The sequence below is a fragment of the Lutra lutra genome, chromosome 9, assembly GCF_902655055.1.
Source record: "Lutra lutra chromosome 9, mLutLut1.2, whole genome shotgun sequence".
NCBI classification, from domain to species: domain Eukaryota; kingdom Metazoa; phylum Chordata; class Mammalia; order Carnivora; family Mustelidae; genus Lutra; species Lutra lutra.
In genome coordinates this window covers 77,310,382-77,328,292 of record NC_062286.1, presented here as the reverse complement: position 1 = coordinate 77,328,292, position 17,911 = coordinate 77,310,382, and the positions used below count along the sequence as shown (strand labels likewise).

Below are 17,911 nucleotides of genomic sequence, written 5' to 3'. Positions count from 1 at the left end.
GCCTATTTATCTTGATGTCCTTCAGCCCATTGCCTGGCATGTGGTAACTGCTCAATAAATTTTTTTTTTTTTTAAAGATCTTAGTTATTTATTTGACAGACAGAGATCACAAGTAGGTAGACAGACAGGCAGAGAGAGAGAGGAGGAAGCAGGCTCTCCGCTAAGCAGAGAGCCCGATGCAGGGCTTGATCCCAGGACTCTGAGATCATGACCTGAGCCAAAGGCAGAGGCTTAACCCACTGAGCCACCCAGGCGCCCCTAAATTTTTGTTTTTAAATAAATGACTTTTTATACAGAAAATGTTTTTCTTTTTTTTTTTTTTAAAGATTTTATTTATTCATTTTACAGACAGAGATCACAAGTAGGCAGAGAGGCAGGCAGAGAGAGAGAGGAGGAAGCAGGCTCCCTGCTGAGCAGAGAGCCCAACGTGGGGCTCGATTCCAGGACCCTGGGACCATGACCCGAGCCGAAGGCAGAGGCTTTAACCCACTGAGCCACCCAGGCGCCCCCAGAAAATGTTTTTCTTAAGTATTAAAATAAAAGTTGCAAGAGTGACTAATCCAGAATCAAAATTAGTCAAGTTCTTAATATCGGCTGACACATTTCTGTACTTAATAACAACGTGACAACTTGAAAAACACCTCCTCCCCTCCAAAGTATTCAAGTGCTGTTCTATAGTAGCTTAAATTGTAGCCTGAATGTGAGCTCAGAACAAATCTCTCAGAATAACTGAGGGAAGTTTTTCTCTTACAAGGCTCTGAGGGTGAAAATAAGGGGGTGGACATGAAAAATGGCAGGAAGGGAACCTAATAAGTAGCCTGTCTATAAACCCAAGTGGTTTAGTCATCTGATAATCACATCTACTTATCTTCATTTAAAATGCAACTGTGAGATGGGAGGCGGGGAATACAGAAATGTAATGTGCAGGAACTAACAGTACCATGTGGACAAAGAAAAAACAGTCAAACAAACAGATTGTGGGAGACGTAACAAACCCTTAGCCACAGGATCATATTAAAGTCTAAGGGTTTAAAACACATGGTCCTTGAAATCAGAGGACAGCTAGTTATTATGAATTATAGTAAGAATATGATTTAAAGTAGCATTGTGTTCACTGAAAAATATATATTTGCATAATAGCAGGGAGTCTCTAAGTCACTGGTAACTGAAGAAACATTTTCCCGGTAATGTAACATTTTGGAAAAAACACAGTACAATTCTTTGTTGAATGTATTGGTGAAATTTTTCTCTTACTTTTGGTGGAGCTGGTCAATCTGCAAATATTACCGAGTAGCACCTATCTATGTTCCCATATTCATGCTAAGTATAAATTACACGGTGACATAGCTTATCTAAATCTAAATTTTTAACTTCTTACATAAACAAGGCACATGAATGATGAATGATTATTTAGAGGTTATTTTTGTGTGTGATAACTTACGTGTGAATGTTTTATTATATTTTTCTTAAAGTGATCAATAGGACTTTTTAAATTTAAAAATAATATTTATCTTAGCATAAATCAATTCTTCCTCATTCTAAAAAAATGAGAAAACAGAATTAAGCAAGAATGAAATCAGAGTTATAATATATCTTGGCATATTTCATATTCAGACATTTTTCTATACATATATAATAAAATGGGATAATAATATAATACTGCTGTCTACTTTATCATCTAATAATGCATCATAACATATTTCTATAGCACTAAATATTCTTTTATTTAAAATGGCTGTATAGTAAATCATTATCTGATTATATATACTTGTTTAAACTATTCCTTATTCTACATTTAAGTTGATGCCAATTTTTCTTCATTGTAAACTATGCCATGCAAGTAATCTTTCTGGGGCAATTGAAATGTTCTAAATGTCAATAGACTGATAGTAAATATCTGTCAAAACCCATCACACTCTATACTTAAGATCTGCATTTTATTTACTTTTTTTTTTTTTTAAGTAAACTCCATGCCCAATGTGGAGCCCAACATTGGGCTTGAACTCACGACCCTGAGATCAAGACCCAAGCTGAAATCAAGAGTTGGACACCAAGCCAACTGAGCTACCCAATTGACCAGATTTTTTAAAATATCGCTTGTATTTTTTAGGTCTACCAACTCTACTTCTTTCCCATTGTGTCCTTTGTTCCTTTTCCCCCACTGATATTTATCCTTTACTTACTAACTAGGAAAAGCTTGTTTTTCACATGTTTCAAACACTTACCCAAGCTTTTCAACTATCTTTTAAAAATTCTGGTTAGGAAATTTTTTTTAAAAAAGATTTTATTTATTTATTTGACAGATGGAGATCACAAGTAGGCAGAGAGGCAGGCAGAGAGATAGGAGGAAGCAGGTTCCCTGCTGAGCAGAGAGCCCAATGCGGGGCTCGATCCCAAGAGTCTGGGATCGTGACCCAAGCCCAAGCAGAGGCTTCAACCCACTGAGCCAGCCAGGTGCCCCTGGTTAGGAAATTTTTTTTTTTTTTAAAGATTTTATTTATTTATTTGACAGAGAGAGATCACAAGTAGACGGAGAGGCAGGCAGAGAGAGAGAGGGAAGCAGGCTCCCTGCTGAGCAGAGAGCCCGACACGGGACTCGATCCCAGGACCCTGAGATCATGACCTGAGCCGAAGGCAGCGGCTTAACCCACTGAGCCACCCAGGCGCCCCAGGAAATTTTTGATGGTAAGAACATTTGGTATCCAAAATAAAACACCCTTCCCACCCAAGACAATATAAATACTTAATACACATATTCTCTGACACCCACTGATGATCATGGGGCTACCTCCCCAGTTGCCTCAGACACTGCTATGCACATAAAGGTCCTACCTTGGTGAGCAATCCCTTCACCGTTGGTTTGCCCTCAGGCTGCAAAAAAAGAGGGCTGGCAGCTTGTACTCGAAGAACATTCTGTAACACTTTAATCCATTCTTCCAATATATTGGGAGAATCTGCAGTCAGATAGTATGTGTGTTTTTCAGTGGTCAACTAAAATGGGATGAGAAAGAGATAGGAACGGAAACTCTGAAGATTTAGGATTATTAGCATTTCCCTGTATAGTCTAAAAACATCATTAATTACCATAGAAACAAACGTGCTATACCTTGAATCCTAGTTGCTAAATAAATGATTCCATACATAATTTAGAGTAGTTTCACCACTTTGTGAGAATTACAATAATTAACTTGGTGTAGAAATAATTTTTTCACTTCCATTTACTTTAAAAATTTTCAGAGTATTAAGTTTTTGAGTCATGGTTTTTTATCTCATTTAATCATTACCATTTCTTTTTCTCCCTTAAATGTGCTACAGGTTCCTGGCTGTTGAAGTGAGCAGCAGCATGACTGGAGGTTGTAATAAGATATTTTTTAGCAAATAAAGAGTTATTTGTTATAGAAGTGAAGAAATCAATTATAAATAAAACAAGAAGTGTTTAGAAGAAGAGCAATTCTTATAACATATAAGATATTACGAACTCACAATTTTTCAATCTTAAATTAACCCCATTTCAAAATTTCCAAATATTTCAGAAGCTTGTAGCTGATTCTTTTTTTTTTTAAAGATTTTATTTATTTATTTATTTATTTATTTATTTATTTTAGAGGTAGAGAGAGAAAAGGAGAGACAGAAAGAGAGAGTATACATGGAGGGGAGGGGCAAAGGGAGAAGAGAATCTTAAGTCGACTCCACGCTGAGCTTGGACCCTGATGTGGGGCTCAATCCCAGGACCCTGAGATCATGACCTGAGCCAAAACCAAGATTTGGCTGCTTAAACTGACTGTGCCACCCAGATTGTTATCTGCCATGCTTCAGGATGAAATTTTTCCCGATTCTCCCTTCTACATTTTTGGGCAGTTCTCAGGTTATTATCCCCAGAAAACACTGAAAATGAGCCTTATTCCACTCTCCAAAGGAGCAAGATAAGAATATAATATTTATTGAAGGTATTTCAGAAATAAAGTATCTGAATTTCAATCACATTTATCAAACTATCTCAAAAGTGTATGTTTTACATTTAGTAGGCTTCTAGCAAGACTGGCCTTATCGTGTGGGTTAATGGCCAGCAGCTATGTCTAGGGTGTGACCAGTATTTTTCCCACTTAGGTGTTATAGCAGCTGAAGTTCATAGAAGAAATGCCATTTTCTGGTTCTATATCAAAATGCAAGCTCTCCTGAAGTTAGCAGACTATCAAACTAATAATATTGGGAATTCGTTTCTCATATAAGCCTTCTCTAAAGTAGCTAGACAGTTGACTGCTGAGAGTAGCTGCGAGATCAAGCATAGGGAAAGAAGCGTGTAGGGATAAAGGGCAAAGGAAGTGCTGTGGACAGGTACTCAACATAAACCCAGCTGATGTTATATTTTTAACTGAGAAGCTCTAGGGTTTCACATGATTTTTGAGGCACCACACTTAACAAAACGAATAAAGAAACACTGAATCATCCAATCTCCTCTCTGTTAGCTTGGATCATTAAGAACTGAGTTTTGCATGATACAAAAAAGAAAAAGTAAAAAAAAAAAAAGGTTAAAAAAAAGTACCTGAACTGTTTGTTTGTTATCTCCTCTTAAAATACCACAGGATGCACTAAGTTCAATATGGCCCTGGGGTTTTCTAATTACATCACTCTGTAGGAAAGGAAGAAAACCAAAGGAAGAGTGATTGATTACCTGTAACAGTAGTAGTAAGAAATGCTTTGTATCATTAATTGCATTACAGGGAAAAAAATCAACCAGGAGTTTGATTTCTAGTTTGAGGAAGTCAGTTCTAAAATGCAAGCGCTTCCCACTCACCGGAGATTTATAGTAAAGTAATTCACCACCTTTAAGAACAAACCACCTCCTCTTCCAAGTCTTGACTTTACCACTCATTTTTAATAAGTAGCCTGATTTTTCCAGTGGTTCCTAATTAAAAAGAAATTTTAAAAATTTAAGTTTCCCTTTGGAGCCTCAAACTAACAAGATTCATTAATATTTTCTTTCTTTAAAAAAAAAACTGGTTCAGTGTTTACGTTTTTCCCGTTATCACTGGATGATGAGCAGGTTTTAGGGAGCTTCTGCTCTGGCTGGGAGTATTCTGTGTCTGTGGAGTAAGCATCTGGGGGAATGGCATAATCACTTTCAGAAGCCACTGAAGACAGAGACACACCTAGATGAATAAAGAAATAAATTAAGTCAATATTTAATAATCAGGTGGCCCAAATGTTAGCTGTGAGTTCTCCTAAGGAATACAGCTATTCCAAAATCATAAGCCTTCCTAGACTAGATTTATTCTCATACCTTTGCCATAAAGAACTTTTAAAGCAGAAAACAGAACTAAAGGATTATGATGTAAACCTTCAAGGAAGTCACAGGAGCAGAACATGTTGGTATGATTACAAGCACAGCGAATTTTACATAAACTGTGTGACATATATACATATATAAGATATATGCAAGGATACTAATGTATCTTTTATTAAGGATTAAAAATGTGTGTTCACATATTCACATTGTATGTATTACATATATATAGGCAAACAAATGTTTGATTTCAATTTATCAATGTTTGTACAAACACACTTTATTTTTTAGAAAGATTTTATTTATTTATTTTGACAGAGAGAGAGCACAAGGGGCGAAGTAGGAGAGGGAGAAGCAGGCTTCCCACCAAGCAATGAGCCTATGTGGGGATCAATCCCAGGACCCCAGGATCACGACCTGAGCTCAAGGCAGATGCTTAACTGACTGACAACCAGGCACCCCTACAATTACATTTTAAACCACTTAGTTTTTGTAATCACTTTTTAAAAAATATTTTATTTATTTATTTGACAGATAGAGATCACAAGTAGGCAGAGAGGCAGGCAGAAAGAGAGAGAGAGGAGGAAGCAGGCTCCCTGCTGAGCAGAGAGCCTGATGTGGGGCTTGATCCCAGGACCCTGGGATCATGACCCGAGCCAAAGGCAGAACCTTTAACCCACTGAGCCACCCAGGTGCCTCGTAATCACTTTTAAAGTAATTCACATCCAAAAGAAGTATTAGTATCAGTATCAGCATCAGTAGTATTTTTCATATAAGTTGAATACTACCAGTTTATAAAAAATTTTTAAATCTTTTTGTAAAAGAAAAGCAATAAGACTTAAAGATATAAACAAACTATTTCATTTGCCAGCAGTTACAAAGTAAAATTCAAGGGAACATTTTCACAATAATTCACTTGCTTCTTTTTAGAAAATGACTTGCAGGTTGCAAGCCACATTTGCAGGGTCCCTACAATTGGAGAGTTTCAATATAATAAAATCAAGGACTTCCATCATTATTCATTGCAGTATCTGACAATTTTTTTAAAGTGTTTATTAACATTTAAGGGACTTGTTAGGACATCACTATATCATTATTATTGTTTATTTGACTAAGACAAGTAACAGTCATGACAATAATAATATCTTTATTTTTCATAGAACAATAGAAATTTATATTTATAAGGGACCTCAGAGATTATCTTGATTAATGCCTTCATTCTCTAAGGAGAATAAGATCCAGAGATTAAATCAAAACATTTGTTCAAAGTCAAACAGCCAGGCAGGAACAACGGTGGAGTGCAAATCTCAGGCGGCCAGCCCCAGGGCCAGTGTGCTAGGCACTCCCCTAGGTGCTAGGGACAGAGCAGACGACAAAACAGAAAAATTTCTGCCTTCATTGGACATAGATTCTAGTCAGAGACAGAATAGAGACAGACAAAAAATTGGCAGTAAGTGCTAGGAAAAGATATAACATAGAGCAGACTAGAGGGAATTAAAAGTAGTTGGAGAAGAGCAAGGGATTGCAATTTGAATGGTATGCTCAGGGTGGATCTCACCGAGAAGACAGTGTTTGAGCGAAGCACTGTAGCAGGTGCCAGAGTTAGCCTGATAGTCATTTGGGGGGAAGAATACCAGATAGAGGAAACAATCAGTGTGAAGGTCCTGAAATCAAAGCATGCTGGCACATTTCAGGCACAGCAAGAGGGTCGGTGTGGCTTGAGCTGAGCAAGGAAGGAGAAAGGATATGAGATTGAAGACATAAGAGTCACGTAACACCTTATAACCGTTATGAGTCTTTGCAGTATTTTGAGCAATAGTGTGATGTAACCTGATACTGGCTTTTGGGGGTCAGGGTAGGAGTAAAGAGGCTGGTGGAAGCCCAAAATACTAAGCCTATCAAAGTTGAGCAGCTCCAGAAGTTGAGGGGTTGAGAATTACCTAGGAGTTCCATGGAACATGGTTTGAAAACCAACATAGCACACTGCATTAAAGGCTTTCATAAAATACAGGTGTCATTTAGTGTGATTATGTCTCTCTGTCACCTCTACCTATACCAAAACTTTCTTCAAAATCCACTAAAACTCTTAGACATGCCCAAAGTAAAGTTTTCGTTTCCATCCTAGTATCACATTAACCACCAAGTTTTTAGGTATATTTTCTGCCACTTAGCATAACACATTGAGCAGAAATAAGTCTATCCCATAAATTATCCAAAATGCCACACACTAACTATAAAAGAGAAACCTTGTTTTGGCCAGTTATTGTACTCTATTCCCATAATAAATTGATTGCTCTCTTAGAGATAAGGTTAAAATAAAAAGATCATATGACTTGGGTGGAATCACAGAAAGAATTAAGAAGAGAATTAGGACTAAAATATAAGCATCTTAGTCCTGGCTAATTCTCTTCTCACTTCAGGTAAAAGCAAGTACTTCGATTGTTTTAAAAAGCCCTATTATGGAGATAAATTTCCTATTAAATATCCTGAATTACATGGAGTTGTCTCATATGCCTGAGACTTTCCCTCACCGCGTTTCATGGCTCTGGGGCTGCCTGGTCCACCCCGGTTGCGCGTGTCTGACTCTGAAGTCCGGGAGCTGGATCTGGAGCTATCTTCTTCCTCGGACCCAGAGGAGTCATCCAAGAACGGGCTGCTGCTTATTTGCGTTGCCTTCTAAAGAAAAGGATGACAGCCTAGATGTGTCCATCTCTAAAGTCACCTCTCTTTTTATTTTTATTTATTTTTTCTTAAAGATTTTATTTATTTATTTGACAGACAGATCACAAGTAGGCAGAGAAGCAGGCAGAGAGAGAGAGGGAGAAGCAGGCTCCCCGCTGAGCAGAGAGCCCGATTCGGGGCTCGATCCCAGGACCCCGGGATCATGACCTGAGCCGAAGGCAGAGGCTTTAACCCACTGAGCCACCCAGGCGCCCCCACCTCTCTTTTTAGATACGAAATGTTTTAGCAGAAGACATGGAATAAGATTTTTTTTTAATACAAGAATTTATTTTGGCATTATCGAAGTCATGTTGTTAAATCCCAAATTCTCATTAGCAAGGCATTTGTCAAATACAAAAAATTCCTGAAAACATAATGCTGTTAATACTTAACAATACTTATTTTAATTAAGTACTTCAAGCAAGGGAAGGGAACCCTGGCAGTGACAGAAAAATCTTTCCAAATTAGGAATCTTCGCTACATCATTAATAGTGATATTTCCTTTAAACAATTAACCATGAGGGCGGGGAGGGCTGTGGAAAAGCACATGGGGTATAATAAAAATGGGCCCAGACCTCTAAAACTCTGAGAAATGTAAATATCTTCTCTAGATCTTTCCATTTCTTCTCTTTTTATGATATATTAGTATGAACATCTACAACTCCCTATAAAGGGAAAGTCAGAGTAAAATGTCAAGAATGGAATCTGGAGCTTGAATAAACAGATTTCCCGGTCCACCATGAAGAGAGCCACATGCTCAGCAGTATCAGTAATGACTTACCCCCTTCAAAGTTGTATACACTGGAGTTGTCATATTCTTGTATATCAGAGAGGTATAGAGTCCTGATGTGGTATAGGACAGCAGAGCAACAGAATCTGAAACAGGAAACAAAGTGATTTAAAACAACAACAACAACAACAACACCTTCTCTCTAGCACTTAGGTCTATTTCTTACGGATGTGAGCTAGCAAAACTTCCAGTTAAAGAGAAATTGGATGAACACGCATGACTGTTCGTTCTATGGTCTGCTGTAAGAAAGATGCACTCTCGTCCATGGCTCATTATTGCCTCACATATGCTACTTCCCCAACTAGACTGTACGTTCTTTGAGAGTAAGGATCATGGCTTTTATTTCTTTGGCAGGCATCTCCAGCTCGGCTGAGCAGAAATAGCATAAGCACCTGCTAATTCAGAGACCACTATCCTATGAAGATATTCTCCGATTCCTCATAATCCTAATAGTGGTAAGGTGTTAAAACACCAGCATGTTTATCAGGTGAACCTCATGCTGAAAGCTTAAAATATAATTTCCCCAATGGTAAGAACAGAAGATCACTTTGAAGAAATAGAACGTCAATGATTGTCTCTAAGATTTGGTTTAGTGTTGGATAGGGAGGGGGCTAGGGGAAGGAACCGCTGGAAAATTTCTCTTTTTGTTCCAGATGCTATTCACTGTTGTTTGGTTTTACTTCGTATAATGGGAATGCATCTGCTTCTTCAAAAATTTTTTTGAAGAAAGAAAGAAGGGATGTGTTTTAAACTCTGAAAAAAAGGACATAGAGACTGATATTTTTGCAGTTTTAAACAGCTGAAACTCCACAGCTTCTCTGCTTTATCCCTTTTAGGTAAAAACAAAAAGAGTTGAACATAGATGGTTGTGCCCCATTATTGGGTAACAGTGAATTTCAACTTTTAATGTAAATTGGCAACCTTAGAAATCATTTTCTAAAAGTTTTGCATAATTCTATCTACTCCAATGAGCTTAGACGTTTAGGAAGTTGTTGGTTAGTGAAATGGCAATACAACATCACTTAGTTTTGAAACAAGTTTTACTGTAGTAAGAAACATAACATAAAATTTATCACCTTAACCATTTCTAAGTGTGCAGTTAAGTTAGTGTTAATTATATGCACACTGTTATGAATCAGGCCTCCAGAACTCTTATCTTGCAAACCTGAAACTCTATAAATCCTCTCCCCACCTCCACCCAGCCCCTAGGCACCAGTATTCCACTTTCTGTTTCTACGCATGCAAAATCACTTACTTTTATTAACATTCTCCATATTGAAGGCCTCAGACATTCGAATACCTGATTTGGCTACAGCATAAATTCTGCTCTCCTAATGTGAAAGAGAAATTTAAACTGAATGTTTAAAGCAAAGAAATTATTACTTTCAATACACATGTTCTTCATTTAATATACACCAGAGCAGAGCATTATTATAAAACTATCATCAGTGCCAACTCAAATATGCCACCGTGGACAGCACTGCAGACATTTTCCATCCATTAGTCATTCCATTATTTATCTTTGTTCCCTAGTTTTTGCTTGGTATTTTACGTTCTTTTGAAGAGATAGGAGAAAAGTAAGAGAAAAGTTATAATCACTGACTGCTCATAAACACCACCTTTAGTATCCTACCATTCTAGACAGGATTAAAGAGGGAAAAAAAAAAGCATAAGACCTTGAATGGCTGTAATATGAGGTTAGAAACCATTCACAATCTTTGACTACACACAAATAATACCTTTAATATCCTACTCTTCTAGAATATGGTGAAAGAAAGGAGAAAAATCTGGAAGTCCGAAATCACAGAGTAGCATTAAGTGCTATCATCTCCTTATTTCAATGTACATTTCAGTGAAGTAGAAGGAAAAACGGAGGCCAAATAAAAAATGAATTTGAGAATGGCAATGGAATCTATAATATTTTCTTACTTCTTTTCTCTTCTTTGAAAGAAATCTCTGAAATGGGTACTGGAAAGGTTATTTGCCCTGCCCTCTGTAAGAAAAGGGATTCCAGATAGTTCTTAACACATAATCATGTCCTGAATTCTCTACTGCATCTAACCTGGACGTGGTCGCCTGGATAGGGCATAACAGGTGGCTAAGGCAGTCCTCTTCAGGACTGTTCTAGCCAGTGGCCTGCTAGGTCACGGGCACGGGATCCTCGATGTCTGAGACATTTTCATTTGAAGAGCGGCTGAGTGAATGAATCAGATGCGGTTTCTTTGCAAACAGGGTTGTGAGATACGCACACAGAGACGAACAGCAGAGCCAGCGGAACAGAAAGATATGTAAACACAGGAGTAAGTAGGAGACGAGAGGTAGCTGAAAGCAGGATGGAGTGGAGGAGAGGAGTTAGCAGTAGTGAGACAAACAGAGTCACTGCAGACGGGAGAGATCAGGCTAAGCCACGGGTCCAGGGACACTGGGTGTCACCTGTTCTAAGGAGCTGACAATTAGAGGTGCTGCTGAATCCTCACTTTTTCCCACTCTGGTGACTATTGTATTTTGAAAGATATTCCAATTCTGTAAGGATGGGCTATGCCTTCAAATAACCACTTAAAAATCCTTAAAATGAACCCTCATAAATTGAGGTAACTGGAATACATCTCTTTTCCTTGAAACCTGAAAATACCTAACAAATACTGAAATAAAACCTCAAACTTGGCCAGCCTGCTAGTAGGCTTTTGAAAAGCAATACTACTTTTTCAGGATTGAATAGCTTAGAAGACAAATTGAAGAGAGAAAGGCAAAAGAGTAGGAAAATGGTTTGCCAAATAAAACTTAAAAAACCTAACCGAAATCTCTGAAAAATCTCAACATAATAAAAGAAGCAAAAATTTCAAATCCTCACTGCCTAAAGGATAACATAATTGAAATTCCAGCGATTCACATGCCAATAATGTCTACTTTTTTGTGTGCTATCCAGAGTTTAATAATGAACTGCAGACGGTTTCATGTAGGCCCCAGAAAGAAATGTTCTTTTGAAAGTAAGTAAGAGCAGATACATCTTAAGGTCTGAATTTGCAGTAGGAAAACATGGCTACCTTAATTTTCTTAAAATCACATTGGTCACTAAATAAATAATAACAATGGAATGTGATCCCCATACCCTCAAAACCCTGCAACCCTAATGCTTCTCTGGAGGCCCAAATTTAAACTACGTCAATATGTGAAGGAGAAGTTAAATCTGCAAGACAGATAATTTCAGTTTGTTTCAAAGATAAGAATAACTTTTAAAATCTGGTAATAAAGATATTCCTATAAAGAATCACACAATGGTGGTTTACCTATTGTATTAATGGTCAGTGTTTTCAATGGAAGAAATCTCAATTTATTCTAGATACACAGGAAGATACTTTTGGTTAAAGCAATGGATTTATAAGTTCATGAAGAGAAAAGTTAAATTTCTCTTAAAGTTAATCAAGTAATAATTAAGTTCAAAAACTGATGACCAACAAGCGTTAAGTATCCTAGTTCCAAATTCGCCCAAAGTATTACACAGGTAGGAGGAACCCTTCTTCCACACCCTTGATGTTTCCTTCCATGGGGAGGGAACTCCAGTAACATTCCGGACCCTCTCCAACCCATTCATTTCTCCCTCCCAAGGAGGAGGAATGGCTTAACATGACTGGCAAGCTTAGAAGGAGAAAGTGGACAGGAACCTGTCTCTCTCCTTTCTCTGGAGAAGTAATAGCTCAGGAAATACCACTTGTTCTTTCTCTGGGCTGCAAGCTACTTCGGAGAGGCGACCCTCTCCTGAGGAAGCCTCTGGAGGTCCAGGGCTACCTGGGACTGGGCTTATAAATCTGGAGAATTCCAAGTTCAGTATTGGCAAGCTCATCTGCCCTGATTTCTCTAAAATCAGTTTTCTCAGTAATAAAGGTAATATTTTGATCTCCCACATGTCTTCACCTTTTCTTACTTCTCCATTGATGCACAACTCAGTGGGAAAAGAGGAGGGGAAACGGTATTCTGAAAGCTGAGATGTTTCAGAACAATCTGGATCGTTAAAAAAACAGGAAAAGAAGTAAAGTAAAACCTGAAAATGGGTGTTAGTTAAAAACCAGCGTGCACGCGTCGCACACAGCAATCTCATTTACCCAAGAGGGAAAGCGGTGCAGGGGCGGGGTGGGCGGTTTGCCACATGCGGGCTTCTTGGCCGAGTCACTGGGTTCCTGGTCGTCGGAGCACGGGGATTCCAGGGAGTCATGGGAAAGCAATCCATCATCACAACTGGTGTCCATATTCTCTAAAATTTCTGTACTGTCATCATCAACCAGATCAAGGTCTGTTTCCTGAGGTCTGAGCGGTCGGATCATGCTTATGGCATTCCTGTTGGTACCAAACATCCTGTCGGAACTTAACTGTGGTTGGCTTAAGTGCCTTTTGGCTAGGGCCACACTTATGCTGAACACGTTAGGAATCCGTAACTTTGGGGGCGGCAGGTTTGACGAAGGCACTAATTGCATACCTTTTCCAGGCAGTGGGTTAGGATGCTTGGGAGTCAAAGCTGGGGTCAAAATAGGGCTGGGGGTGTTGGCCTCACTGGATGACGATGAATAATCCAGTCTCTGAGACTGAAATTTTTTATTCAGTTCATCTGACGAACTGTCCTGCTCCTTTTTACTTGATTCAGAATTTCCCTTCATAAGAGGACAGTTCTGAGCTTTCCACTGGGCCTCCTGTTGCCAAGAATACAGCTTCTTGTGTTCCGGACTCTTTATGCCAAAAGTCTCTTCTTCAAATATAGAACTGCTGTCATCGGAAGCTGTCAGGTACGCCTCGCTGCCCATTCTGCTACAGTGGACCCCTTCCTCTGACGTGTGACTGGAAAGGGTCGACGTGTATCTGCACTTGGACCTTCCTTTGCTCCCGTCTTCCTCATCAGAACTCCAGTCGCTCCCTGGGGCTCCAGAATTCTGGGATGTGCCACCATCTGTTGCAAAGCTCGTTCTTGTTTTCCGATTCTGTTCCGGGACACAGGGGGTTTGATGCAACGTTCTCTGACCCCGGTTGTTTTCTTGAATTTGGTTCTCGCCTGACTTTTCTGTAATTTCCATTTCTAGAAAAGTATATGTCATATCAGCATGTTGTCTTTGATAATGTAATCTTTCTGTACAGTTAGCTTTATGAAACTACATTGTAAAAACTGGAATTTTCATATGACTAAAGTTAATTTACATGATCCTTTTTTTAGTTTTCTTGTTTAAACCCAACTTTGAAAACTGTAAGCTTTAAGGTAAAATATGAGCCCTAACACTTCAATAGAAGAGTATTGGAATTAAACTATTTTTTTACAAAGAAACACGTTGGGGAAAAAGGATACTGACAACGGTTTAAAATGAAAGAAGAAAAATGTGAAACAGGGCAACTCTGACTATCAAAGAAAGCAGCCACCAAAGCATACCACTAATTCTATTTTAAAGCAAAGCAAAGGATGACACTCTTTCAACTAAATTTTAAAATTATCATAAGAAAATTTAAACATAATAAATATAAAGCTATAGTTAAAAAAAAAAAAAAAACAAACTTTGTTCCCAAGCTTCAATACATGGAATATGCAAAGCCATGAAAAAACATAAACAGAGAAAAGCCTTCCTGGCTCTACTTTGGGTTTATTCACAACTCCAAATGTGTTTTTATAACAAGAATAATGCTCTTTAACAATGTCTTTCGACGTGGCTTATTTTTGTTTTCAATATAATTAACAGAAGGAACCACTGGCTTCATAAACACCAAACTGAACATTTGTACAATTTATAATGAGCACAAGAGAAACTTTTAAAACATAGACATGACTTTCAAAACAAGGAACTAGAGGCTGAACAAATAAACTTGATGATTTTCTTAAAAGATTTTATTTATTTATTTGACAGAGATCACAAGTAGGCAGAGAGGCAGGCAGAGAGAGAGAGGGGGAAGCAGGCTCCCTGCTGAGCAGAGAGCCCAATGAGGGGCTCGATCCCAGGACCCTGGGATCATGACCTGTGGCCAAGGCAGAGGCTCAACCCACTGAGCCACCCAGGCACCCCAAACTTGATGATTTGATATCAGGCAAATTGTTAAATTTGCAAGTGGGCAACAGCTTCAGGCCAGCCAACATCGGGTATACCAAGCTATACTCAACTGACTATTTGAAAGTGGAAGGAAAATTAACATGACTGCTCAGAAAAGAAAAAAAAAAATTGCAGGCAACAGCATAAAAGCAAGTAGCAAAGGAGAATTCAGCTTGGAAAAACATTATGTAGTTTTCAGGATTTCATGACCAAGTACAGAGCCGGCTTTTAGGGCTATAGTTTTTCTCCTTTGGAGGAAGGAAGCGGGAGCTGAAAACACAGACGATGCACATTCAAGGCTTTCTAAAATATTTGGGCAAAGTCACACTACAGGTGGCAAAGCCAGCAGCTGCACAACAGAGCAAAATTTAAAGGGGCTTTACGAATAAAAGAAGGGTAGAAATCTGCACACAGGTCCAGGACTTATACAACTATGCAAATGTTCTCCTCTTTGAAGCAAAACAGAAAAGGGAAAATCAAAGCAAATATTTTCCTCTTTGAAGCAAAATGGGGAAGGGAAAATCAAAACACTTACTAAGTTGTCCCCTGGTGTTCTTTTTCTTTATAAGTTTGCTATGCCAGATTTAACTTCATATTTAATATCAGGTAATTTTTAAATATTTTAAGTAAATAATAGAAAGTTCATAGTTCTAATGTGAAACTCAGCTAAAACAAGTACCTTGTAGGTACAACAGTGAGCTTTTCAATTTTAAATATCACTGCTACCTATGGCAGGAGAAAGTATCAAGAGGGGAAAATCAGTCTCTTCCATGCATCTTTGTCAAAGACTCCAAAAAAACCCCACACAAGATAACTAGTTATGCAAATGAAAGGCTGGATTGCTCTTTAAAAATATTTTCATACAACATCAACATGTCAAGAAAAATAAAACACAAGGAAATTTAAGTTATATTTGGATGAATCCTAGCAAATTATTTTTCCTTTTTAAAAAAAAGTCAAAGTAAATTTCTCCAGTCCATAAATACCTTCTACGTCTTTTCCCTCTGTGAACTCGGGTTCTTTAGATGATATCTTGCTCATTTCCTCAGATTTTACTACTTGAGGAGGACTCCTTGCTCGGGATAAAAGCACCCAAAGGTCAAACTGCTTAGGCGCTGGCCTTCTGAAAGCTTTGGTGTAGAGAGAGTAGATGACTTCTTCCCTTGAACTTCTGCAAGATCATTAATCAAAATCAAGATCTGAATTTTTTAAGACAGTTTATTAAACACAGAACCAAAGCATATAAAAGTCTGGACAAATCACTCTTTATACCAGAAAAAAGCCTAGTCTAGTAACAAGGACCCCTCAATGTCTAGTATCACACGCTAATGTTTAAATCTATTTTTATATTTTGAATGTTCTAAACATTTTTTAACTGTAGAGAGAACCTCTAATCCCTTTAAAAGTAGTTCTTAAACAGAAACAAAACCACAAACAAAAAAACAGACTGTAGACAAGGAGAGGGTTAGAGCATCTTGCAAAATCATGGTACTGGTAAATAGCAGTCAAAAACTGGTAAAATTTGATTGGGCAGTAATGCTACTAATGGTGAGGGAAGAGTGACTGAGGTCCTCGCTGCCAGGACAACCAAAGAAATTCAGATCATCAGTTGGGGCAAATATCACATGGCCATTGTACTAACTTTTGCTATTTTAGTTTCCAGTTTGCTTTTCCCAAAAGAGCAGATGTAGGGGCTTGATCTATGATAACCACAATATGGAGGGCCCTCATCACTTCTTTAGAGGAAAAAAGGGGGGAGGGGACAGTTTCTAGATAGAGAATTTAGATAGCTCGAGGAGTAATTAATCACGAGTTAATCTATCTTCTAGAAGTTGTAACCTCCCTACTTGCGAGATTAAAAGCATGGAGAGGGGCACCTGGGTGGTGCAGTTGGTAAGTGTCCAACTCTTATTTTGGCTCAGTCATGATCTGAGTCCTGGGATTGAGCCCCACATCAGGCAGACTTAAGGAATCTGCTTAAGGGGCACCTGGGTGGCTCAGTGGGTTAAGCCTCTGTCTTCAGCTCAGGTCATGATCTCAGGGTCCTGGGATCAAGCCCCGCATCGGGCTCTCTGCTCAGCAGGGAGTCTGCTTCTCCTTCTCTCTCTCTCTCTGCCTGCCTCTCTGCACACTTGTGATCTCTCTCTGTCACATAAATAAATAAAACCTTAAAAAAAAAGCAATCTGCTTAAGATTCTCGCCTCCCTCTCCTTTTGCCCCCCCCACTCTTTCTCTTCCTAAAATAAATAAATAAAATCTTTAAAAGCATAGAGATCCTAGTGACAGTAAGAAAAGTTTCCCCCCCAAATTAAATTTTTAATTAACTCTGGAAGAACACCAAAGGGGTAAATTAAATAGCAGCTGAGAACTGACTGGAGCATAAGAAAAATATCTTTTAAAAAAATTGAAGAAAAGAAAAATATCTTTTATAGTGTATTCCTTTAGGTATATCTTTTATTATTTTCATGTTGACTATGTCTCACAGAACTAATCCACAGTATTTTAATAACCACAGACATGCACATACATTTTTAAGGTACTATATTATATCTACTTAATTGTATCTATTCTTCTCCAGTCCAAGTCGAGGCTCCTAGGATTCACACTCCTTTGTCTATAAGACCTAACAGACTGCCAATGAAGACTAGAATTGCAAACTAAGAATATCAGATAAAATAACAGCCTTTTCAGAGCTAGGCTTAGTACATTCAATCCATGTCTATGGTTTCATAGGTAAACATGGAATTCTAGATCAACCACATGAACACCAATTTCCCATCATATAGTTGGAGGAAGTGTGTGATATAAGAACTACCTATGTTGGTCTTCATCTATGGTTCTGGGCTTCTAAAACCTTTGGAATTTCCTAAGTGGTAAGAGCAATAAAAGTTATCTTTCGTATTCATAACAAACCCTTTCAACCACATCTGAGCTTATGTTGATGAGGTGATTTTTGGAAAGCCACTAGACAGCCTCAGGATGGGAGCTGGTTGCCAGGGGAACCAACCATGTGATTAGAAGACTGGAACTTTCGGCCTCAACCTCTATGACCCCCTACCT

General features: G+C 38.4%; 1 protein-coding gene across 1 annotated transcript in view; it reads right to left on the bottom strand.

Annotated features, from left to right (window-relative positions):
• PLEKHH2 (pleckstrin homology, MyTH4 and FERM domain containing H2) overlaps positions 1 to 17,911 on the bottom strand; it is a 112,812-nt gene that overhangs the window by 49,960 nt on the left and 44,941 nt on the right. Inside the window, 10 exon segments of the mRNA XM_047745630.1 lie at positions 2,833 to 2,991; positions 4,544 to 4,630; positions 4,796 to 4,906; positions 5,014 to 5,150; positions 7,816 to 7,960; positions 8,787 to 8,881; positions 10,051 to 10,126; positions 12,896 to 13,857; positions 15,838 to 15,936; positions 15,939 to 16,022. Of these exon segments, the coding sequence (XP_047601586.1) occupies positions 2,833 to 2,991; positions 4,544 to 4,630; positions 4,796 to 4,906; positions 5,014 to 5,150; positions 7,816 to 7,960; positions 8,787 to 8,881; positions 10,051 to 10,126; positions 12,896 to 13,857; positions 15,838 to 15,936; positions 15,939 to 16,022 (1,955 nt within the window).